Consider the following 27,173-nt stretch of genomic DNA (forward strand, 5'->3'; position numbering starts at 1 on the left):
GCCGTCCTGCCGCCTGGGCCGGGAGTCCGCCAAGTGGGGGCCTAGGGGCTGGGGAGCTAGCCGGCGGATCTGCGCGGTCGGGGCCTCACCGAGGACGAGGACGCGACTGGCGCGCCGCCACGGTCGTCTGTCGATGCAAGTCGGCGGAGACGAGCGACAAGAGCGCTGTTAGGGTGGGGCTGACCAACACCATGGACGGTTAAAATTAGTTGCCAAATTCTATTGTTTAGCGATTTAATAAATATTATATAGTAAAAAATAGGCTCCAACAAATATGCTATTTAATTTTGTAAAATAAGAAATTGGTTATCTCTTAATTTTTGGTGATCATATATAGCCGACGACAAACGTTAGACTATATAACTTTATAAAATAGCAATGCTGTTATATATTTCTTCTTTTTTGAGAAGTCTTGTATTTTATTATTAAACCATAATACTCTCATACCGGCATCCATCCTTATCTACTTATAGATATCATATTCGTTCTGTTGTCCCTGTCCCCCACCACGCCCCGTTCCCCACCGCACCACCGTCCCAGACAGATTCAATCACGACAACCGACGAGAGCACGAGATGGCAATGAGGACCGCTCGCGTGCTCAGCGAGGAGCGTAGACAAGGAGAGCGTGTACATCCAGGTCCAAACCCTAAACCCCTGTTCCCACCACGCCTCTGTCCTCGTTCTCCACCACGTCCCGTTCTCCACCGCGCTCCTGTCTTAGTTCCCAACCGTGCCCGTCTCAAGAGCACGAATCACTTTGAAGTGCAACGTCGTAAAATTATGTAAATTATATAGTGCAACATCGCAAACTATCTACTGCAACATCAAAAATTCTGTACTACGACATCGAAAAATATATAATGCAACATCTCAAACAGTAGCACTGCAACCTCGCAAAAACTAACTACGAAACATGAAAATGAAAACATCTCAAATGACCCATCAGTACTGCAACTTTTGAAAAATGTAATTTCAACTATTAAATTCGCTTGCCACAACACGTAGAAAAAGTAAAAACTCACAAGTTGCAACATTAGTAGAAAAATACAATCCCAAAATTAAAACTCCCTTTCTGCAACACATGAATCACCCTATTGCAACATTCGAAAAACATCTGTTGCAACATCCCAAAAATCCCCTTGCAACACGGAGAAACAGTAAAAGAGGCTGCTCCAGCCCCTGGCCCATCACCTTCGACCTCGCCGGAGGGAGGAGGGAATAGGATCGCAGAGCTCACTAGAACCCTAACCACTGCCGTGTCCCTCAGATTCAGAGGAGGAGGAGGAGGGGGAGGGCTTAGATCCAGAGGAGGAGGAGGAGGGCTCAGATTCAGAGGAGGAACAACCTACCTCGTTGGAGCCGCCGCCGTCATGCTTGTCTCTGGCAGGGGAGCGGGAGCCAGGTCACTGGGAGCGCGGGGTCGCAATGGAGGTCGCGGATGGGGAGGGGAAGGGAGGGAGGGAGCGCGGGTGGGCAGGGCGGTAGCGAGCTGGTGGACGGGCGCGGTGTCCGTCGAACGCGTCGTGGGCTGGAGCAAGCGTGTCATGACAGTGAGTTGGGAACGCGTCAGTGAATTGGAAGCGCGTCATGGGCGTGTGTGGTGCACGGCGTCCGGATAAGTAGATAAGGATGGATGCCCGTATGAGAGTATTATCGTTTAATAATAAAATACAAAACTTCTCAAAAAAGAAGAAATCTATAATAACCTTGCTATTTTACAAAGTTATATAGTCTAACGCTCGTCGTCGGCTATATGATCACAAAAAATTAAGAGATAGTCAGTTTCTTATTTTACAAAATTAAATAGCATATTTATTGGAGTCTATTTTTTACTATATAAATTCTAAAATAGCCTTTACCAGAAAAATAGTCAAGTTGTTGGACTTGCTCCGATTGTCTAACGAAAACGCTATACATCAACCGGTTGATTTAGGCCTTCCCATCAACCGGCTTTTCCACGTACGCGCTGCTCGCAACAGCCGATGGCGTGGCCTGGGTCGTCGGTCGACCGCGACGCCGTCGTCGTCGCACATTTACGGCCCTCTCCAATCCATCTCCGTACTACCTACATCGACACGACGACACAGCACGTCCATGCGCATGCTTTCTCGCGCGTGCCCCTCACTAGGCTATTTGCCATGCTTGGATATGCTAATTTGGCGGCTGCGGCCGGCCGACCACCCGTACAGAGACACACATGCGTGGTTACATACTCATGGATGAATGGATAATATCTAGCTACCTCAGTGCAGCTAGGAACAGTTTATATACTTCCTCCATATAGAAAAAAATAACATTTAGGACAGTTAGCATACCCAGAAATGATTAATTATGGTAGAGTTTTCTCTGTTTTACCCTATTAATTACTGCTGCGGGTGCATTCCATACGAGAAATTTTCCTAGATCATCCGGTTAGTGCATTGAGGCGTGAGGCTAGCGAGCCGAGTTCGATTCTTGGTGGTCATAGTTTTTTGCTGCATGCTTCATTTTGCATGGCGAGAGGTGCATTTTTGCCATGGAGCACGTAGGAGGCTGCATGGCATGTTTGTGCCTGCTTGTTTTTCAATTTTTTCGGCCTGGCACTCGTAGCATGGTGCGTTTTTTGCCTGCGCACTCGGATGGCTGGTGGATGGCGCTCATTTGGAATAAGAAGACCGACATTTGGGTTACCTGCTTGCCTACTGTATTTATGTGCCAACTTTCTTTCTCTATTCTCCACGCCACTTCTTCTCTTGTTCATGGTACTAAGCCATCTCCTCTAGCTATATATGGCCGATTCATTTTCTATGTTTGATCTCAACGAACCTGTATATGACGACGGCGACGACAACGGTATGCACTTCTTCCTATCTTGTGCATGCACTTTGCTATCAGTTTTCTCTCAATCGTTTCTTATATCATTGTTTTTTAACAGGATTTGATTTGAACTTGCCACTAGATGAATATGGTGCCGTAGATTTCGATTTTGTAGAAAACCTAACAGGTACGTAATTGTTTGATACCATCTATTTTTTTGTTAAGGAATAGCTATTATTTTTAATGTGCTTGTTTTTTTTCGTTTTTGTAGATCCTGCTTTTGATGCTCCCGTTCAAGCTAACCAACGAAGGAAAGACATGCCCGAAGAAGTCAGAAAGCAAGTTTATCAAGGTTTGTTGGCAAAAAGCAACAATGGGAAGCTAGGCAAGAAATATACGACAGTTGCTGCTGCTCAGTTTGGTGTACACATTCGTGCAATTCAGCGCCTGTGGAAGCAAGGTAAAATAGCACATGCAAATAACATTCCGGTTGACCTTGATAGTCGTAAGAGGGGTAGAGTTGGTCATAAGGCATCTCATGTTGATTTGGAACTATTGCGTAGCATTCCTATCAAGGAAAGAATGACCATCGAAGATGTGTGTGCTAAACTTAACATGAGCAAATGGAATATTCAAAGGTATTTGAAAAAAGGTTTGCTTAGGCGCCACTCTAGTAGCATCAAACCATATCTCACGCAAGCTAACAAGAGGTCTAGATTAAAGTGGTGTGTTGACATGATTACGAGGGATTTGCTTGCTGATCCAAGGTTTAAGGATTTGTATGACTTTGTGTTCATTGATGAAAAATGGTTCTAACTCTATCAAAAATCTGAAAAATATTATTTGCTACCCGACGAAGATGAACCCCATCGGACTTGTAAGAACAAGAACTACATCCCTAGGCTCATGTTCTTGTGTGTTGTTGCTCGACCAATGTTTAGGGATGGGAATTGTATTTTTGATGGTAGGATTGGCTGTTTTTCACTTGTTCGATATGAACCGGCTATGAGAGGTAATGAGAGAACCGGCCGTGTCCGTGGAAACTTGGTTATTAAGCCCATAACTTCGATCACAAGAGAAGTGATTAGAGATTTCATGATCAACCAAGTGTTGCCTGCCATTCGAGCCAAATGGCCAAGAGAAGATGTGGGCAAACCAATCTTCATTCAACAAGATAATGCACCTACCCATTTGAAATTGGATGATCCGGATTTTTGTGAGGCTGCTAAGCAAGAAGGATTTGATATTTGCCTAATTTGTCAGCCACCCAATTCTCTGGATTTCAACATTCTTGACTTAGGGTTTTTTCGAGCTATTCAAGCAATTCAATACAAGAAGAATGCAAAAACAATAGAAGCTCTAGTTCTAGCAGTGCAAGAGGTAATTTGATCAAATTGTTGACACATGTTTCATTGTTTCATCAACTACAAATTTGCTCATTCATTCATTTGTTGCACACTTGTTTTGTCGGCATTCATAGAGTACTTGGCACACAAAGCTAACCGAATGTTTGTAACACTGCAAAGTGTTTACATTGAAGCTATGAAGGTGAAAGGATGCAACAAGTTTAAGATTCCTCTCATGAAAAAAGATACACTAGAAAGAGAAGATCGACTGCCAACTTCTATCCCTCGTGATCCATCTTTGCTAAATTTAGCCGAGGCTACTCTTGCTGCATGAAACAATTAGATGGATGCTAGTTAGCTTAATTAGTAGAGACATTCTTGTAACAATTAATTAGAACTAAATTTAGCCGAGGCTACTCTTGCTGCATGTAACAATCTTAGTAATGCTTACCGATGCTTTGGCGTCATCCTTTCTCGGCAGCAAGTCCTTGTAATGCTGGATGAAAAGCTCGTAGTCCAACTTGACGAGGCCGACCATGGCGTCGATTATGTAGTCCGCGTGGACGAGACCACAGCGAGAGCATGGCTAGAACCGCGAATGCACACGGTTCCATGCTTGGCGGTCCTCATGGACAGATGACAGCGAGCGCATACAAAAGAGCCCGACGGCAAGGAATCCAGCACCATCTCTGAGTCTAGCGCGAGCTCCTACAACTCCGGCGTGACGGAGTTCGGTGCCATCTATGAGTCCGGCACGAAGGACTCCGAAGTCATCTCCATGGCGCTAGAGTCCTGCTCGGCGACGTCTTCCATCGCCATCTCCATGGAGTCCGGCGCCAACTCCTCCGACGTCGAGTCCGCCGGTGCCGCATCCCTAGAATGCGATGAAGCCATGCGCACGAGGACCGGCGAGCGGAGAGGTGCGGCGAATGGACCGGCGAGCAGGTAGGCAAGTGCGAGCGGTGCGGCGAGCTGCGATGTGAGCGAGCGGCTTTAAGATACCGAACGCGGACGAGCATACGAGAGGGAGAGCTGTGCGGCGCATGAGAATCGAGGCGAGCAACCCATGCGCGGCGTGGAGTAACTGCATGCGTGCATAGATCGATGAGGCGGTGGCAAAGAAGTCTAGCTTAGCGGCTGCATGGCTAAAACGATGTTTTAATCGTAATCCAGGGGAGGAGCCAGGACGTCATTTTTTTCCTATATGAAGGGAATACATATACATCTACCAGCTGAGCACTGCCTATAGTACAAGCCACTATTTTCTCTGCTATCTGTTCTTCCATTTGTAAGTCTGTGAACAATTTGATAACATTTGTGAACAATTTGATATATATTTTTCTCTATATCTAGAATCCATAGAAAATTTTTGTAATTTTTTTTTGAAAATTTGACATATATTTGTCTAAGATCTTGTGTTATCCCTAAATTGCATCACTCTGTCCAATAAATTACACTGAATATATCATTGTAAATGTAGTAAAAAGGTGGTGTAAATATAACTAAAAGACAGTGTAAGTGCATGAAAAAATTCAGTTATTAGGAGAGGCTAAAACAACCGATTGTTGGCTAGACATAGTCTAAACTTGTGTCGAGCAAATTACAGGAGAAATGTCTAGGTGACCTCTCTCGATTATTACGTCCTTACTCAATTAGAAAACTGGATGTGACTCGATCGTTCGATTCTTAAAATCATCCGATTTTATTTCTGTGAACGGTTAAAGCGGTTTTAACTAATGAAGTAGTACCTAGGTTCAAAAAAAAAAAAAGGAAAACTAATATAGTACCACATTAATCGTCTACGTGAGACCACATGAGCCATGAGAAAGATAAATTGAACTTTCACGATAGTTCGGAGGGATCAATAAAGTTTATAGAAATTACAGAAATAATTTTTAAAACTATCTAAATACTTTTTTCAGATAAATATGCGCCTAAAAATACTAAAATCTGATTTAATATAAAAATTATAGAAAAATTGTTTTAACACAAAAAAGAAACTAGTTTGTGCTTACTTTCAAGTTTCAATATGACTCAAAAACAATATGTTGTTAATAAGATCAGATTTATTGTTGTCTGTCCATCTCTCAAAATACTTTGTTTTTTTGCATACATTTTTACATTAATTTTTCTGCTTCCAATTACAACGTACGGGTAAAGCAAAACACATTCAGTTGATGCGGATGCATCACCAATTCACCACGACAACCACTCGCCTGTCATCTCTAATATTGTGATGGTTCTAATCTTATATACTCTTATAAAGCAAAACTCCATTAACCAATTTTTCTCAATCTACAACGCTCTACGTCATCATTCCCTCTTGGCCCACGCATCCAGAGTTCCATCTATCCATCCGTGTGGCAATTTTCAATTTACAGAGTTGATGTCAACAGCAGTTTTTAGAGCTGCTAATTCATCTCTTCACCTCCCTACCCTAGCACCTATTAGCCTCCCTCCCTCAGCTTAACGCATTGTACGTTCAATTGCACAATTTGCACACAAGCGCACAGCCATACAGGCATTATTGCAATTTACCGCATCCATTCATCTGCCACAAAAGCGAACGGGCACAACCACACACGCATTCAGCCTGTTCGGTTGGCTGGTTTATATCGTTGCTGGTTCGTGAAGAAGTACTGCTGGCTGGTTTGTGTGAGAAAAAAATACTGTTTCGGTTGAAAATTTACGATCGTTTATGACAAGCCACGGCCAAACAAACAAACTGATTATTGCCATTTGCCGCATCCATTCATCTGCCACATCAATTTATGTACCTGAAGTGAACCATCGTCGTCGCCTTTGCATTTAAATAGTGTGCTACTGCTCTCCTCGGCAGTGGATCCGGCTGCCCAGGCCATCGGTATGGCAGCGCCACACCCGGTAGTGGAGCCTCAAGCCATTGACGGTAGCAGCTCCAAGCCGTGATCCTTGGGCGTCGGATGCCAAAGAGGCGTGGAAGATGGTGTCGACGACGCTAGACGTCTGGACGCCAACAACGTACCATCACCGCCCTTCCCCATCATGTCCATGCTCCGAGCCAAGCAACCCATCGGTACCTTCACCGGAAGCATCCACACGACGCCATGAATGCCATGCCATCTCCACCTTCTCCTCCGGCGTAGCGCTGCTTCCGACCGAGCAAGCGCCACCACATCTTCCTCCAGCCGCCTCTATTCCCGGCACCGTGAGCGAGCACCACCACATCTTCCTCCAGTCGCCTCTATTCCTGGCACCTTGCCGTCTCCGGCACAATGAGCATCGGTCACCACGGCCTGCTCCTCCAGACACCTCCACCTCCGTCGTCACTAGGTCAAGGCCGTCATGTGCGCGAGGTGCCGTATCGCCGAACGAGCAAGTGCCCGAAGATGTGTGAAAAGATAGAAAAGGAGAGCAGGCAGGGTCACGGGTTTAAACTCGATAATCTTTAGCTGGGATTCAAACTGGATAATAGTTTTACCTTAGTTTGTGCCTCTATATATGATCATATATTTTCATTTTTAAGCTTTCGTATTTCATAGCTTTTAAGGATTAGTTTACCGGATATGTAGTATAATCTGAATACTGCTACATTTTATCTTTTCTTTTTGGCTTTTCTACTAAAACCACGTGTATTCCAAAGCTCACAGCCTATACGTATATGCCGGTATATATATATATATATATATATATATATATATATATATATATATATATATATACATATATATATATACATATATATATATATATATATATATATATATATATAGGGAGAGGCTATTCAGTAGCCGGCTACAAAATAAGTTATTCTGTAGCCACCTCCATTTACTATAATTTTATATACTAATTTACCATAATGTCAATATATATTTACGATAGTTGGGTTACTATAACACATGGGGATATTTACCATAACGTTATATTAAACCACTTAGTAAGGAGTTACTATAATCTCGTAAATTAACATAGTAATTATCATAACTCAAAGTGGCTACAGAATAAGTTATTCTGTAGCCACCTCCATTTACTATAATTTTATATACTAATTTACCATAATGTCAATACATATTTACGATAGTTGTGTTACTATAACACACGGGGATATTTACCATAACGTTATATTAAACCACTTAGTAAGAAGTTACTATAATCTCGTAAATTAACATAGTAATTATCATAACTCAAAGTGGCTACAGAATAAGTTATTTTGTAGCCAGCTACAGGATAGTAGTTCTATATATATATATATATATATATATATATGATGATGAATTTAGTCAACCATCATCTACAAACTAAATTGTTGACTTTAGATATCACCAGTAATATCTCATTCACATCTTTTCCCCATTCAACTCCAGATATGTTCTCTAAATTGTAACCCCAAATTCCCGTAGCAACGCGCGTGGAATTCAACTAGTTATTCTAGTTGTATACCTCTAGTACCCAAAAGCTTGGGGATACTTATTATTGGCCAGGGCAAATCAAATTCGTAAAATAATCGTTACTAGCAAACATGCCCGTGCGTTGCAATGGGAGAACAATTTATTGCATTATCGGTGGCATGAGCAGAGACAGTTTTCACACTCACAGAGTTACAAATAAGAAGTTGCTAATTTTTTTCTCCAACTAACTTTCCACATTCAATAGCAAGTTGTTTCCTCCTCTCTTAAGGGTTTTTTCGTCACGTGCGTATTTTCTTTGTCCCAGCCCCTTATATTGGCCGTGCCATTTAGGGTGGGGGATGCAATTGCACCTGACTGGCGCTAGCTTTCTCAGGGCTGCCCCCAGCCGCGCCAGCTAGCCACTAGCTACGGTCAGACCCCTCTGGCGACCCTCCAATTACCCGGACCAAGTTAAGCTACCACCATTGGCTCACACTCAACTTAATCATCTTTAGACGTGAGTTGTTCTTACTCATATAAACATGGTTCATGAGTTCACATCATATACACAACCCAATACATCTTGGAATCAGACTCCATATCATTCTAGACGTGAGCTATTTTAACTCACATAAGTATGGGTTATATAATTTTGAACGAAAGAAACTACACTATCAAGTAGTTATTAGGGGGAGGTGGACCAAAAAAAAGGGCCTGAAATTTTGGCTCTTTAATAACTATATTAGGTGTAGGTATATCTACGACACCTAAAAAAATTGGAGCACGGTGAGAGTAGACATGTATGGATAAAAATTTCACAACAACAAGACTACATAAAAACATAGATCTATAGATATAACAAAAAACTTTATACTAAAACATATGATATTATATGTTTACTGTGTAGCAATAGTAAAAAATTAGTGTAACAAAACTGGTTTGGTATTTTTGTGATTTTATGATATTCTATGATTTTTATAATTCTCAACTGGTTTAAAAGAAAAGAAAACAGAAAAGAAAGGAAAGTGCTACTATGCGGCTGGGCCATGGGCTTCGGCCCAGAACACAACACAGCCAGCTGGGACCGAATCCGCCGCCGACCACAACCGGCCTAAGCGAAAAATAAATAAATTGAAAAAGTAAGTTTTGCATTAGGAACCCAAAGTTTATTTCTAAAACCGTTTAAGCCCTTTGAAAGGTCCTAATATGACTAGAGGGCGAGTGAATCGCCTATTAAAATCTCTAAAAAGCACTAGAGCAAATGATTAGTACAACAAATGGCGTAATACAATATTGCTCTAACTCTACAAGGGTTGCAAGCCACCTACTCAATAATTCTAGTAGCTATGATCTCTAGTCACACAAGAGACTAAGTCACTACTCACTAAGAGCTCTCAATAAGGCTACACTAAATAACTCCACTAGATGAAACTAAGCTACCAAGCAAGCTCTCAAAACTAGTTACACTAAAGAGCTTGTTACAACTAGTTTGCAAGAAAATAATTGAGTGAGTATGGTGATTATAACGCCATATAGAGGAATGAACCAATCACAAGATGAAGTCAATCAATCACCAAGAGAAATCTAATCACACAAGAGGCACAAGATTTTTCTCCCGAGGTTCACGTACCTGCCGACATGCTAGTCCTCGTTGTGTCGACTAACACTTGGTGGTTCAACGGCTAAGAGGTGTTACACGAACCTCGTCCACATAATTGGACACCGTAAAAACCTACCCACAAGTGAGGTAATTCAATGACACGAGCAATTTACTAGAGCTATCCTATGGCTCTTCGCTAGGGAAGGTGCAAGACCCCTCACAATCACCGGAGCCGGCCACGAACAATCACCAACATGTGCCGAAGCTCCTCCGCTGCTCCAAGCCATCTAGGTGGCGGCAACCTCCAAGAGTAACAAGAAATCTACAGCCACAATGATCCTCAAGTGCCACTAGATGCAATCACTCAAGCAAATGCACTTGGAATCACTCCCAATCTCACTATGATGATGAATCCATGATGAAGATGAGAGTGGGAGGTATTTACTGAGACTCACAAGGATATCAAGTATGTCAAAGTGCCAAGAGAGAGAGCCCCAAGCTGGTACCTTCCTATTTATAGAGTCCCAAAGCTTAAAGAGCCATTGGGCTATCGAAGGGGCACCGGACGCACTGACTGGACATAGCCCCTGCGTTTGATCGCTGAGTCCAGTCGCTCCTCCGAGCCAACCAGCGAGTGCCATGTCACGCATGTTTGAATCCGACCATTGGCGCCTTTGCCAGCGCATGTTAGCCACTCACCGGACACGCCTCTACGTCCGGTCAACAACAGAGAGCTCCCAAAGCATGTTTTTGACGTCCGGGCGCGTCAGGTCAAGGGTGATCGGACGCCCCGGTGCGTCCGTTCTTCACTTCGCTCCACCGCGAGATTAACGACAGTGTACATCATCGATGACCTGACGCGACCCCTACGTGCACTACTACAGAATTGGACATCACTGTCGGCCTCATCACTATCGAATTTTAAAAAACCGTCAGTAATAGTCCATCAGTGCCTGTTTTTGGCTAAAACCAGCAGTGATAGGACCAACCGACACTGATATTTGGGTATTCACTGTCGGTTCATATCACTATCGGTTTTAGCAAAGAACCAGTAGTGATATTGGGTCATCACTGCCAGTTTTAGCCAAGAACCAACACTGATACTATCACTGTCGGTTCGTGGCTTGAACCGACAGTGATATGCTGCAAGAAAACTTCATAAGTTTCCCATATGATGTCCGATAAAGACGAACTTTATATCAAAGTTGTAGTACTCGATGAGATCTATAACTTTGTAGCTCAAACATTTTTAATTTGAGATACTTTGGATGTCCAAATATTTTCATTTGAAATAATCTATCTAACGAAAATTACGTTTGATTTCTAAAATTTAAAATTTGAATTTTTCAAACAGCCTTGGATGCAGAAACGACCAAAACAAAAGTTGTAGATCTCAAAAAGTTATGCAACTTTGTAGTTAAAAACTTTTTCATTTGAGATCATTTACTACTTGAAAATGCTGTTTGAAATTAAATTTTGAAATTGTTAAAGAACTCTGATTTCTCTTTTTAATCTCCGGCTAAAACTTGTAACTAGTCTTTTTCCCTCATACTAGCTTCAAATTAGATGTTTTTTTTCATAAAAATTTCTAAAATAATGGTCTATCAATTTATTATATTCTTACCGCTATTATTTTATCTATCTTTTCATGTGACTGTGTTTTATCTATTTGAATTTTGAATTTCAAAAAATATAATTTCAAACGTCATTTTAGAACACTAAATAATTTCAGCTGAAAAAGTCATAAATATAGAAGTCGTAGAACTTATCAAGATCTATAAGTTTTATTTTGGTCATTTTTTCATCCGATAAAGTGGTAGTAACATTGTTCACAAAATCTACATATCTCTCTTATAGTTTCATAAATGTTACTACCACTATGTCAGATGAATAAATGATCAAATGACCAAAATAAAAGTTATAGATCTCAGAAAGTTATGAAACTCTGTAGTTGACAACGTTTTGATTTGAAATCATCTTGTAGAGGAAAATTGCTTTTGAATTTCTAAAATTTGAAATTTAAATTTTATAAACGACCTCGGTTGGAGAAACTTTGTAGTTGACAACTTTTTGATTTGAAATCATCTTCTCAAGGAAAACTACATTTGAATTTCAAAAAATTGGAAATTTGAATTTTTAAATGACCTTAGATGGTCAAACAGCAAAACGAAAGTTGTAGATCTAAAAAAGTTATGAAACTTTGTAGTTGATAACGTTTTGATTTGAAATCATCTAGTCATGGAAAACTATGTTTGAATTTCTTAAATTTGAAATTCAAATTTTGTAAACGACCTCGGATGGAGAAACTATCAAAATAAAAGTTGTAGATCTCAAAAAGTTATAAAACTTTGTAGTTGATAACTTTTTCATTTGAATTTGTTTAGGGCCCCAAATACTCATTTCAAAATCAGATAAATATAAAATGGCTAGGACGAAAACCTCATTGGACACAAATAACTTGCAGGTGGAGTGGTTAGGGGCCGAAGACGTGAAGTAGGAGATCAGGGGTTTGAGCACTGGTGGCTGCAAAGTGCGTGAAAAATCGCGTGACTTGTGACTTGCGACGTGCGACCGTGTGGCTGTCTGGGGCCTCTCACGATATTAAAAAAATACCCCATTTTCTCGATGAATTTTTTGGCTTTCCTAGAAACCACATCACTGTTGGTTCATATCAGTATCGGTTTATAAGAACCGGCAGTGATATCAAACCCCCATCACTGCCGGTATGCCACTATCGGTTCAAAATCTAGCAGTGAAGGGGGTTTTTGAACCGACAGTGATGTCAAGATCTAGGGTAGTGGCGTCTAGTCACAAACACTATTCAGGGTCTGGTCGCGAGGTCGTCTTGCACTCTCTCTAGATCCACTGACTGGACACATGTCTAGCGTCCGATCCCTACGTCCGGTCAAGCCAGCATGGCTGACTGAGACCTAGGGTTAGGTACCGGACACGTAGGTCCACCCCGATGGCAGTGTCCGGCCCTTCCCCTTCTCCTCCTTTTCTTTATCTAAGTCCACACCCACTTCACCCTTGCTTCTAGATTGCTAACCACAAAGTATAGAACTTGTGTGCACGTATGTTAGCATTTTTCAAGGGTTAATTGTTAGCACACTACCTTCCTATTGCATATGCAAGAATCATGTCACCTAGTGGCACTCAATAGACTGTTTAGCCAAAGATTTCTCCTCTTAATAGTATGGCTATCGATCCTAAATCACTCACACCCTCTATAGTGTCTTGAGTGCAAACAAAAAATGGCTCCTATCAATATACCTTTGCCGTGAACCCAATTTTGTTTTTCTCTTTCTTCTCTTCCAAATGTGAAGCACTTGATCATCTCTTTTGTGGCCATCACCTTCACCATGACCATCATCTAGCTTCAACACTATTGGCGGTGCTTAACTCACATTTTATGGAATAACACCAAGCTTAGACATAGGGCTTTGGAACTAATAATTTCCACAAGTTTTGGTGTTTAACCATTTGCAGGAGGACATTCATGGAATACATAGAAAATACATTCAAAATGTGCAAAGAAACAAAGCGTGACACCATATTGCGCAAGGCAAAAGAGCCCAAGGGGGGAAGGCCTACTACCAGGCCAAATCAAGGCCAAGCATATGGAGAAAAAGGACCCAAACACAAACCAAACGATGTCCAAATGGCGTGAAACTTTACAAACATGGCCCACACATCCCTAGAGGCCCACCAGACAAAACTTGGGCTAGGACGATGTCTCCAGGGTGTGTCCAACCCATGGGGGCGCCCGACCCCCTACAGGCTCCATTTAGTCCAAACTTTGGTCGGTTGGTTCCCATCGCCTCACCAACATCAGTTGCATGGGTATTCACAAAGGATTCGTTCGAAGGATGGTGGTTTGCTCAAGATAGGAAGGCATGCAAGGAAGCACAACTCCACTCCATCTCCACCATCCATCATATGATGGTTTGATCCAAGGGCTATGGTGGAGAGGCACACGGATTGCTAACATGGCGCATTGAGTGGCCTTCATTCCTCCTCTCAACCTATAAATACCCCCTCACTCCCTCTTATTCAACACACCACAACAAGGAAGAAGAGCACTCCTCACTTGAGTTAGAGAAACACTTCAAAGGGCTTAGGCCCTAGTAGCTAGCTAGAGTTGCAAGGGAGAGATGTGAGGGAGAGTTCAGGGAAGAGCCGAGCCTATCGGTGTCTCCCCGCTTTGCACCTCAACAGATACTTGTGCCTCAATGGGGTTTTCCGCTAAGTGAGTATTCATGATTCTTATGGTATAAAGTCTTTTGTTTAGTTAAACTTTATTTTTACTTGTTTGCAGGATCGTCATCCGTCCCCATGGCAGATGCTCTAGTAGAAGGGCCCTGATAAAGACAGATAACCCTTACTAGTGCTCTAGAGTAGTAGTCGATAGCGTAGACGTGGTGTATAGGCTAGAGGCTACCTTCGTTTGCCTCGTTCCCCACGGTTGAGGGGTAGACGGCAAATGGTGATAGCCCCGTCCATCCTTTGTAACCCCCCATGTCCGGGTTCAACATAGAGCTACAGGCCGGTATCGCTTGGTAGACCAGGTGCGGTTCGGTGCCCAAAGTGAGCAAGTAGGAGTAGTGTTTATCTAACCTTAGACCGTAAAACCATAGGAATCCATTTCAACCTCTACTAACTCTACCCTTGTGTTGTCCTTGGATGAACTAGCTAGAAGAGTACCTCCGTTCCCTATGGAGAATACGATACCCTGAATATTTCTGGGTGAAGTGCTACAACGGTACTTCCGTGTGCTTGTAGATTATTTCTGTATGCGTTAAGAAATACCAACAAGAATTTCTGGCGCCATTGCCGGGGAATGGTTGCTGCATTTTCTTCGAACCTAATTCATCCTCGTATCTGTATCTTTTCTTTTCATAAAAAACACAATAATATTTTCACCATGAAAACCACTCCTATCCAATACTGGTCTGCTTCAAAGGGTGAGTTCCCTGAGCCATCTTCTAAACAAAAGATTTCATCTATCTGTGAACTCAGCCCTAGCTTAATAGCCATGGTTTGGGCACAACCCTTCTCTGGGCATTATAATGAAAACCCTTGCCATCACATGCACGAGTTTGAGGAAATGTGTTCGTGCCTGAGCATCTCAGGCATGACACAGGAAACTCTAAAGTGGAAATTATTTCCCTTTTCTCTCATAGAGAAGGTGAAGTAATGGTACACACATGCCGTAGAAAATACAAATAGGGACTAGGATGAACTTAAAGACAAGTTTCACTTTGCATTCTTCCCTATGTCCCATATCGACTCTCTACCAAGGGCAATCCTCGAGTAGCGTGGGAAGGAGTCTATAGGTGCAGCCTGGGCCAAGTTTTCAGCATTAATACATGGTGGCCCAGACTTGTCTTTACCCAACAACATATTGCTGCGACTCTTTTGTTTGGGTATGGATGCTAACCTGTGCCTAGACGTGACTGCCGGAGGTCGTTTTACACACAAAACTATGACGGAACAAGTATAATTCCTTGAGCACTTCATACACAACCACTCTTCTTCCATCATAAGAACTAAATCCCTCCAAGCAAAAGTTACGTCGAATGTTGAGGAGTCCTCATCAGTCAAATCCAAACACATACCATCCTTAGATTTGACTCATGAACCCTCACCCAAACCACGAACACTGAAGGAAAGAGTATTTCATCCTTCGGAGTACCCTATCAAATTTGGGGATTATGGCAATACCTCGAGATACTTTAGGCATGAAAAGTCTACACTCCCTTCCCCCAAGGTAGAACCATCAAAGGAATGGTTAATGGAAGTGAAATGTTCTTCCAAAGCAATTCGGGTTCTTTCACCTTCCACGGCCATGTCTTGTTCGTTAAGAGGAACTGAGGTATAAGCCCTGTACAACCCCATAGTCAGGACTAGCATCATGTCAGAATTCCTTGCAAAAAATCTTTTGAGCGACATGTCATTAGTTTCGACCAACAAACTTTTCAAAAGTCCATCAGAACTCATCTTTGAGTGTAGTGGGATTGCCAGGACCATTTCCGTCAGAATAGATAACACTAAGGTTCACTTAGATTTCCACATCTTTGCCATCCTCCAATTTGATCTTCTCATAGGCTACCCTCTAGAAAAACTTTTTCAAGAAAAATCTTCCCATGGGAGCCTTGACAAAAAGTTGGGAACAACTACTTCCACCACTTCTATCTCTCACCTAGAAATCCCAATGGCGAAGCATCATCCCAACAATGACCTATTTGAGGAGGTGAAATTCTTATCTTCGTTCGTTTCATCTAAAGTTTGCTTATGAAACCGAACGTCGATCACCAACCTCACTCAAACCAAAACCATGTCCCTCTGGCCAAAACCTCTGTACCATGGACAATCTCGGAGCACCAACTCTAGAGCTCAAAAAGAATGATTCCATTAACAAGCATGAAGGTTCCTCTTTAGAGACCCCTCGCATTTCATGCTCACTTCTAGAGTCTCCAAAGTTGATCACGCTTAGTGCCACATGCTTCTATGAGGACCACAACCATCTCTTAGTCCTCATTTACACACTTTTTAGAAGAATGGTTGTGGATGCATATGTTTATCACAAATATTGAAAATCTCATGGATGCGTTGTGGTACTAACTTTGCAGCTTGAACGATAATGCTAAATGCCTGGTGGTGAAGCTAGGAACTGAACCACCACTATTGGCTGCAAGATGAAGTTCCCACAGGTCGAGCTTGTGACCGTAAACAAAGCACTACCAGAAGATACCCTAGATTATCATTAAAAAAACCTTTACTAATAAAAGCAAGAACATGTTGTCAGGATAGTATGCACCTTCGAGTATTCTTGTTCGCTAACCCTTTCAGGCGAAGATCAAGAAGAATAGGGGAACGTAAGATGCCTAAAAACATGGGAGCTGCATTGACTATATACCATGATGATCTTTGGTAATGGAACACACTCAAAAAAGAAGACCCCGACATTAAACACTTGACTTTTACACAAAAGTTCAAGAGTGGGGGAGGGTGGTGAAAATCCCATTACAAAGTTCCATCCACACCAATGGCCATCTTAGGTCAAAAAGAAAGAAAAAATAAATAAAAAAAATAAAATAAAATATGATGTCAGCTCCACCTTGCTATATAAAAAAGGGAAAGTAGAAAAAAAGAAATCTATAATGAAAAAAAGAAAAAAAGAAGAGAGAAGGAGCATTCTCTTCTTCTAGATCCTTGCTATCACTAAGGCCCATGATCCATACACACTAGTTGCGTGTGTGGCTAGCCTTAGTGATAACTTGAGATGGACCATGTACAAGCCGCCGCTGCAGCAACTTCGAAGCTTCTATCTACAAATGCTACTGGTAAGAACACTCAGGTATGCAAAGGTAAATAAAATGTTCACCAACTTCCTTACTCATATTCGTCTCCATAAGAATTAACTTGCTCATGCAAATCTATGCTTTCCTTGTTTATGATATATGCTCTGGTTTGGATGCAATCGTGCATGGTACATCCATAGGCCTTTTTAAATTAAGCATGGTGCTTAGGTTAAAATGGTCTTCTTTAATCAAAATTAGACATGGTGTTAATTTTGATTAATGAACTTTGAGTGATTGTTGTCATAACCAATGGAAGTAATTTATAATGGAGATGAATCAAGGCTATGATTAAAATTGCAACCTTACTTTATCCTTGTTTGAGCTATGCTAAAAAAATAAAAAGTTGGTTGAACACAAAATAAATAAATAAATAAATATACAATAATGATAATTATTAATAAAATTAAGGCTCTCTAGTATTTCAACTGGTAGAGCCCTTATCTGTTTCTTTTTGTCTTTCTTTGTTAAATAAAAACTAGGTACAAGAATAAGTGTGGGGGGAGATCTCTCAGGCATAACTAACACACATTCAAGATCTCCCACCAACACATTGCACAACATCAAATGATCCGACTTGCAGAAGGACGGAACAGATGGCTCCAGAGAAGATTGGCTGAACCTTTGGTTTAGTCAAACCACCTCTGACGTAGCTCCTTTTTCAATGGTTTGTGCAACACAACTCTCAACTGATGGGCACACGTCTATGGATCACGTGTGACGAGTAGTTGTGTCCCGATCTTCTTGAAGGATCCACGAACTTGATAACTTGTCGCTGTGTGACCTGGTGAAGAGGCAATGCACCGCGAGGCTACCCACGCGACGAACTACCGAGATAATCACCCTTCCACGTACCGATGAAACAGCCCACGCAATCACGCCATATAGATGTGAAGGCACAAACTGGGTGAACCACAGTTCGGCGTTCTACAACTCCCTCAGGAATCAAAAGAATAAGTTTGCAAGCCTCTCAAGACTCACGCTGGAACAAGAACTCAAAGAGTTTGTATTTCTAAATTTGCAATCTCCAAGTTACTGTTCACGTCACCCATTACAGGGATATATAATACTAGTTGAGTTTCAGTTTGGAAGAAATAAATGAGAACATGTAGTGGAAAGTTGTAACACTACTTTTATTAATAGCTAGGCCTAGTGGGACGCATGGATGGTTGGCATTCTTCTGCATGCATGCTGGAACATGTGTGGATAGCAACCCGGTTGCTGGCTATATGCATTCCTAACTTCCAAAATATTTGCTTGCACTCCAACGACTGTTATTCATGGTAGCTAAATGTTCTTTTCTCTCTCTCTTGCACGTCTAGGTTCCTTGCTTATATTTGGCGGACATAATCCATCATCATCCCACGCTTGTTCATGCACTCCATCATTCCTAAGAACATTGAAACAAGTACTCAAAAGCATAGGCCCATTCAACATAATCTGATTATTAAGCATAAGGTTAGCGTTCACCTGAGAATGAATTTTCTTCTCCAATTGTTTTGCTCTACTCCTTGTAATTGGACCAGCTATATCAAATGTAATTTCATTTGGAGATGAGTGAATGCTAGGAATGTCCTCATTAGCCTCCCCCTCTTGAGAAGGAGTCATCCTCGACTTGGGCTCACCAACAAATGGAAGCAAGTCTTTGACATTGAATGTTGTACTCACATTGGAATATTCAGGTGGCAGCTCAATTTTGTAAGCATTATCATTTATCTTGTGTAAAACCTTGAACGGACCATCACCCCTAGGAGATAACTTACTCTTGCGCTATTGGGGAAATCGATCCTTACGTAGATGCAACCACATGAGGTCTCCAGGCTGGAATGTAACCTTCTTCTTACCTTTGTTCGCTTGCTTTGCATATTGTGCTAATTTCTTCTCGATATTCCTTCTTGTCTCATCATGTAGCTTCTCGATACCTCCAATGCCAATACCACTTGCATCACATTCGATCTCAAAGGTCTTACCAAAGTCTGGTAGTTGTAGCAGCGATGCTTCACAAAGCTTCTTTTCAACTCTTCGAAGGCTTGGTCCTGTTCATCTCCCCACTTGAATGGAACATCCTTCTTTGTCAAATTGTTAAGGGGTGCAGTGATTGCACTGAAATCTTTAACAAAGCACCGGTAGAAACCTGCAAGACCATGTAAACTTTGAACTTGGCTCAGATTTTTAGGAGTAGGCCAATCCTTTATCGCTTTAATCTTCTCTTCATCAACCTGGATGTCATCTGCAGTCACAACAAAGCCAAGGAAAACAACACGATTTGTGCAAAAGGTGCACTTAGAAATATTTCCATACAATTTCTCGACTCTCAAAATAGCAAGGACTGCACGGATATGATCAAGATTCTCATCAAATGATTTACTATAGATCAAGATATCATCAAAATATACAACCACGAATTTGCCAATGAAAGCTCTTAAAACATGATTCATTAAACGCATAAAAGTTGAAGGAGCATTCATCAAACCAAAGGGCATCACAAGCCATTCATATAAGCCAAATTTGGTCTTAAATGCTGTCTTCCATTCATCACCAATTTTCATGCGAATTTGGTGATAGCCGCTGCGTAAATCAATCTTGGTGAAAATAGTTGAACCACTCAATTCATCTAACATGTCATCAAGCCGTGGAATGGGATGGCAATATCTAACAGTTATAGCATTGATAGCATGACAATCAACACACATGCGCCAAGAGCCATCTTTCTTTGGGACTAAAAGAATAGGAACAGCACATGGTGATAAGGATTCACGAACATACCCTTTGTCCAAAAGCTCTTTTACCTGTCGTTGAATTTCCTTTATCTCTTCAGGATTGGTGTGGTAGGCTGGATGATTTGGAAGAGAAGCACCTGGTACCAAATCAATTTGATGCTCAATTCTGTGGAGTGGAGGAAGTCCAGCTGGCACCTCATCGGGAAAAACATCTTCGAAGTCCTGTAAGAGATCAAGAACAACACTAGGCAGCAATGAAGGTAAATCGGTAGTTGAAAGTAGGACCTCCTTGTGCAAGAGCACAAAGAATGGGGCTGTGGTGTTCTTTACTTCTCTCAAATCACTCCTGCTCACAAATAAGCACTCATTTTGGCATAGCTGTTTTGAAGTGGAATGAGGCTTTATGTGGCTGGATGGGTTAGGAGTCTCTCCCTTACTAGTGTTGGGGGCCTCACTCAATTTTCTTTTCTCAGATTCTTCTCTTTTCATGCGAGCCACATCTGAAGCATAGATCTCTTCTGGAGATAATGGAACAAGAACCACCTTCTTGTCTTTGTGAATGAAAGTATATTTGTTAGACCGTCCAAAGTGCACCGAATCCATATCAAATTGCCATGGATGACCCAACAGTAAATGGCATGCTTGCATGGGTACAATATCACAATCAACCTCTCCATGATAGTCACCAATGGAGAATGACAAGCGAACCATAGCTGAAACCTTCACTATCCTAGAATTATTCAGCCATTGCATGTGATACGGATGTGGATGGCGACGTGTCTGCAAACCAAGCTTCTCAACAAGTAAAGCACTAACAATATTGTTGTAGCTCCCACCATCAATGATGAAGCGGCACACCTGTCCTTTCACTTTGCATTGTGATTGAAACAAATTATGGTGCTGGCCTTGCTCAGTAGCAACAAATTGTGTTGAAAGAACCCGCCGAACCACCAAAGAAGGGGCTGGTGTATTCAGAGTAGAAGGCGCCAAATCAGAAAAATCAACAAGCAACTTATCAAGATCAGCACAAGTAATCTCAGCTGGATGCTGAAGAACATCATCTTGGGATAAGTCATCTTGAGCAAAATCTGGAAGAGATTGAATGGCTAAACAATTCAGACCTAGCTCAAAAGTACCATCCTCTGCTGAATACTCACAAGTGTCAAGAGAAAGGTCTGCGAGTGCTTGGGTAATAGGCTCATCCTCCTCTTCACTTTGAGAATCATAAGAACCATCTGCAAGTGCAATAATAGTGTGTCTATTGGGACATTCAGCTTGCTTATGTCTATGACCACCACACTTAAAACACTCAATCTTGCTTGTCTTCCGTTGGGCTGCTGTAACAGAGGAGCTGGATTGATTGAAATTTTCAGCTTTGCCTCTTGAATCAAAATGTTTGGCAGATGTTGAAATTGAACGAGAAGTTGCACGAGATGAAGGTGTGTGCACCCCTGACCCGTGCTGCTGTGAATGGCGCCATGGAGTAGAACTATGAGGAGCTGAAAATGAAGCACGGTTCTTATAAGACTCAGCAAGCTGCCGTTCTGCCCTTTTTGCAAAATGTAGCAATTCATCCATAGTGTTGTAATTAGTCATGTCCACCTTGTCTGCGATTGGTTTATTAAGACCAACCAGAAATCGAGCCATCATTGATTCCTCATCTTCAGTGATATCGGTACGAAGTAGACACATTTCCATTTCCTAAAAATAGTCATCCACACTACGATGACCTTGGACAAGACGTTTCAGCCTCAAATGTAGCTCACGAGAATAATGGGCAGGAACAAATCTCTGCCTCATTTCTCGTTTCATGTCATCCCAAGTAATACGATCATGTCCAACACGGCGGAAATCAGCACACACTTGATTCCACCAAGTGATTGCATAACCTATGAACTCAATTGCAGCAAGCTTTGCTTTTTTGACAGGAGGGTAAGTATAGAAATCAAAGATCTGATCAACCTTGGTCTCCCACTCAAAATAATCATCAACACTTTCCTTTCTGTTAAATTTTGGAATAGACACTTTCACTTTGCTTAAACCATCATCATCACGATGATGATAGCGGTCACGATAACCATGATGGACACCATGCCGATGATCATCCATGTCGGACAACATATCATCATCACCATCATAATCTCCACCTCCAACTAGAACGCACCGAGCACGACAAAAACCATGGCCAAACCCACCACATCCATGTCCATGACCAGCGGCACGACGTGGTGCCTCGTTATCCTCATTGTCATCATCCTCATTTGGTGGTGGTTCTCTATGAGGCATGTTCAATTGGAGAGTTTGTAGTTGTTGCATCAAATCATTCATTTGTGTACGCAGCTCCTGGAATTCCTCCACCGAAACAGCGGCACCATCTCCATGTCCTGCCATATTAGTAGAGGGGAAAAATAGGACAATATATATGTGGAATATATGTGGAATCACTCCCTCACCACTTACTGAACAAGTTCTTTCTCTTCCTAGAAAGGGCAAGAACCAGGGCTACAATCTGTAGTGGAAGAGTGATTGTACCAGAGACTACGGTGCAACAACTCATGGTGCTTTTTAGTGGAGCTTGGTGGGGATAAAATGTACAAGTAGTGCGCTGAAATGTAGTGATGCAAAATCGAATAATAATCCAAAAGAGAAATAACACAAGTCTAAGTTGCTAAATAGAAAGAAAAAGATGCAAAAGAAAGGAACAATATGGAAGAAGTGGAAACAACTCGCACCTAACCAAAGTGCTGCTCAAGCCCCTTTTGGCGTGCTGATCACAAGTCTCTTTTGTTTCTTCTTTTTTTATATATATTCTCTCGCTTTTTTTGATATCTTCTGAGACAAATGCAGCACAACTTTCAACTAAGGGTGCGCAACAAAGACAACATAGAGGGGTGGCGCATCCCAAAGAACAAGAAAACTCAGGTGGAAAGGGCAGGAATTTGTGGTGGTTAAAAAGCAATCAAGGGTGGGATGGGGTGGGTTTTTTTAATATATATATATTCAGCTGATCAAGGATGAAAGTTAGAACGATGTGGAAAAGAAAAAATTTCAGCAACTAGACAAGTCTCAAAGGATTGAAAACTCGATAATGCAAACTACAAATCAGGCACAAATGAGAGGCTGTAGGTTTTCTATTTGTCTATGTGTGGACTGTAGGTATATAAAAAACTATCCTACCAAAATAAGAATGATCCTAATGAGTAAACGGAGGCTCTGGTACTAGATGATGGGCACACGTCTATGGATCACGTGTGACGAGTAGTTGTGTCCCGATCTTCTCGAAGGATCCGTGAACTTGATAACTTGTCACTGCATGACCTAGTGAAGAGGCAATGCACCGAGAGGCTGCCCACGCGATGAACTACCGAGACAATCACCCTTCCACGTACCAACAAAACAGCCCACGCAATCACACCGTATAGATGTGAAGGTACAAACTGGGTGAACCGCAGTTCGGCGTTCTACAACTCCCTCAGGAATCAAAAGAACAAGTTTGCAAGCTTCTCAAGACTCACGCTGGAACAAGAACTCAAAGAGTTTGTATTTCTGAATTTGCAATCTCCAAGTTACTGTTCACATCACCCATTACAGGGATATATAATACTAGTTGAGTTTCAGTTTGGAAGAAATACATGAGAATATGTAGTGGAAAGTTGTAACACTACTTTTATTAATAGCCAGGCCTAGTGGGATGCATGGATGGTTGGCATTCTTCTGCATGCATGCTGGAACGTGTGTGGATAGCAACCCGGTTGCTGGCTGTATGCATTCCTAACTTCCGAAATATTTGCTTGCACTCCAACGACTGTTATTCATGGTAGCTGAATGTTCTTTTCTCTCTCTCTTGCACGTCCAGGTTCCTTGCTTATATTTGGCGGGCAGAATCCATCATCATCCCATACTTGTTCGTGCACTCCATCATTCCTAAGAACATTGAAACAAGTACTCAAAAGCATAGGCCCATTCAACATAATCTGATTATTAAGCATAAGGTTAGCGTTCACCTGAGAATGAATTTCCTTCTCCAATTGTTTTGCTCTACTCCTTGTAATCAGACCAGCTATATCAAATGTAGTTTCATTTGGAGATGAGTGAATGCTAGGAATGTCCTCATTATCAACTCCCTCCAATTTTGAGTTTGAACACATACAAATCTTGGTCACTAAAATTAAACTCAATTTACCCCTACAGTCACCTCCTGATGAACAATGCCCCTATGCAATTCAACAAACCGCACTTCATTTAAAATTTTGAAAAGTGACATGTTCATAACATGTTTAAGATATAAGCTTGCATAAAATTTGTTCCATATACATACACTTATGCTTGTGGGAAAATATTCTAATAGGACAATCATATGAACTAAGTTGTTTTGAAGTGTGATATAGTTCTGACTTAGAAATCCTACCATTTCTAGTCAAAGCACTTGGAGAATTTGTTTTGATAAAAATGTTATAAAGCCATAGTATCACATACTCCTCAATTGGTGAACAATTTCTACCAAAGCCAAATATGACATCTTGCAAGTTTTAAGCCTTCCACATATGCTGCTTGTTATTGTATTGAGTTTGGTTAAGTCTTGTTGACCCTTGTTGAGAGATTTATTATGCTCCCAAGATCAAGATCACGTACACCCACATATACAAGTTGCTCCTATACTGGGAGTACGCAAAAACATGCTTCCATCTAGATCCACTAAAAATTCTGCTCCTACACTAGGGTAGACAACAATAAGTTTGTTAGGGAAATACTCCCTCTTCTAAAAAGATAATGACCTCTATTGTTTAGAAGGAGAGACATGGGCTATGCAAAAAGCTTTAAAAAATATGGACACATAAAGGCCCAAGTACAAAAGAAAAAAATGATGAGCACATGAAGGCTCATGTATTGAAAAAAGAGAGATAGCCATGTTTCAAAATAACAAGTTATAGAGAGAGATCATATCTACAAAAGGAGTATAGTTTTAGTTTCCCTTTTTCCACACACATGCACATCTTGATCTAAGAGTATGGCACTTCTCTCCTTGGATCCTTGATTTGACTTTATAACATATGCAATACAAGTATGCTATGTTGTTTATCCCTACCTAAAGCCCCACATAAACCTTTTTAGAGATAGGAGAAAACAAAACAAGGCAAAACATTACTATGCCTTGGTAAGGATTTATACACCATTAAGTGATTTGAGAGTGCCATTTGAGGAGTATAATGTGACCTATGCTTTTCTTGAGAAAAAACTTCCAAAACTCCAAGTTGCTAAGATGTGAAATTGGAAAGAGGACTTTGTTTCAAGAATTGTTCCGCCTTTCAATAGCCCAAGGAAACATGTTAGCTTAAGCCACATATCCTACTTGTGTAAGGAATGTGTTGGAATAACTTTTATGTAAGCCATATATCTTAGGATGTTATGCTCATGATTACTTTTATCTATAAACTTTGCTCAAGGATGAGCAAAGGGGTAAGTGTGGGGGAGCTTGTTGGTGGTGCTTAACTCACATTTCTAATTGCCAACTTCCATATAAAAAACTGCTAAAATAACACCAAGCTTAGACATAGGGCTTTGGAACTAATAATTTTCACAAGTTTTGGTGTTTAACCATTTGCAGGAGGACATTCATGGAATACATAGAAAATACATTCAAAATGTACAAAGAAACAAAATGTGACACCATATTGCGCAAGGCAAAAGAGCCCAAGGGGGGAAGGCCTACTACCAGGCCAAATCAGGGCCAAGCATATTGAGAAAAAGGGCCCAAAAACAAACCAAACAATCTCCAAATGGCGTGAACTTTACAGGCATGGCCCACACATCCCTAGAGGCCCACCAGACAAAACTTATGCCAAGATGGCGTCTTTTGGGGACGATCGACCCATGGGGGAACCCAACCCCCTATAGGCTCCGTTCCACCCAAGCTTTGGTCGGTTGGTTCCCACCGCCTCACCAATGTTGGTTGCACGGGTATTCACAAAGGATTCATCCGGAGGATGGCAGTTTGCCAAATAAAAGGTCCTAATATGGCTAGAGGGGGTGAATAGCCTATTAAAATCTCCACAAATGTTGACAAAATATCGTCGGTAGTCCTTCGAGGGGTATCCCATGAAGGTAGATTGATAGGCAGAGATGCGTGTAATCGAGAACAAGAAGACAACAAAGACACACGAGTTAGATATGTTTAGGCCATCAGTATGATGTAATACCCTACTCCTGTGGTCTGTTGGATTATATTGGCTATTGTATGATATTGCGTGAGTTTGGTGGGCATCCCTGCCCGCCTTATATAGTCTGGGAGGCAGGGTTACAAGTTGGTTAGATCTACGAGATAACCAGAAAGTAATAACAGATTACAAGAATAATGGGATTATATGTATCCTAACAGATCTTGCAGTATCTTCAGGATATCTTCTCGGTGTCTTGCGGGAGGCATCGAGCAGCGTCGTGCCCCGCATGGCTTCATCTTATGGGCTAGGCCACCCCTAGGGGCATAGCCCATGTGGTTTGTCATGGTATCTGAGGTCATACCCCCACAACTAGTCCTCATGTGCCTTGGATCCATTATGCAACACTGTCTTGAGCTTGTCCGAGCAGGCTCGAACGAAGCCAAGCAGTCAAACTCATGGTCCGACCACCATAATGAGTTGCCGAGCAGTTGTGAGCCATCGTCGAGCAGCGTGAACCATCGTCGAGCAGCGTAAACTATTGCCGAGTAGTGTGAACTATCGCAGAGCAGCATGAACCATCGCCGAGTAGTGTGACCCAAGTATGGCTTGCCATAAGGATGTAAGGAGCTCAAGTTTAGAATTGAAAATTTCTTCGTAGTGGACCAAGTGTGCCCACTTAGAGTCCAACCATGAGAAAGAGAGATAATCTTCTTCAGCTTCAAGAGGCGTGGAGTCTTCCAAATTAAAGCAAACACACTCATCGCAAGGTGAAGTGTGTCCACTTAGTCCTCGAGCCTGATAGTAGGTGATGTGGTCACATGGT

General features: G+C 41.7%; 1 protein-coding gene across 1 annotated transcript; it reads right to left on the bottom strand.

Moving 5' to 3' along the window:
• Nucleotides 1–4,885: 4,885 nt before the first annotated feature.
• LOC136469917 (uncharacterized) lies at nucleotides 4,886–22,583 on the bottom strand. Its single transcript, XM_066467934.1, has 3 exons — nucleotides 21,923–22,583; nucleotides 19,443–21,799; nucleotides 4,886–5,116 (listed from the first exon to the last, which is right to left on the bottom strand). Exons 1-3 carry the CDS (start codon nucleotides 22,581–22,583, stop codon nucleotides 4,886–4,888), a joined length of 3,249 nt encoding a protein of 1,082 aa, XP_066324031.1.
• Nucleotides 22,584–27,173: the final 4,590 nt, after the last annotated feature.

The sequence above is a fragment of the Miscanthus floridulus genome, chromosome 8, assembly GCF_019320115.1.
Source record: "Miscanthus floridulus cultivar M001 chromosome 8, ASM1932011v1, whole genome shotgun sequence".
Classification (NCBI taxonomy): domain Eukaryota; kingdom Viridiplantae; phylum Streptophyta; class Magnoliopsida; order Poales; family Poaceae; genus Miscanthus; species Miscanthus floridulus.

Excerpts from the sequence above, each read along its gene's own strand:
- LOC136469917 (XM_066467934.1), bottom strand. The coding sequence starts at position 22,583 with ATGGCAGGACATGGAGATGGTGCCGCTGTTTCGGTGGAGGAATTCCAG. Across the intron at positions 21,800-21,922 it reads GCTGAAACGTCTTGTCCAAG|ACAAGGTGGACATGACTAAT; the intron begins GTCATCGTAGTG and ends AACCAATCGCAG. Across the intron at positions 5,117-19,442 it reads GCTACAACTACCAGACTTTG|CTCGCCGCACCGCTCGCACT; the intron begins GTAAGACCTTTG and ends CTCACATCGCAG.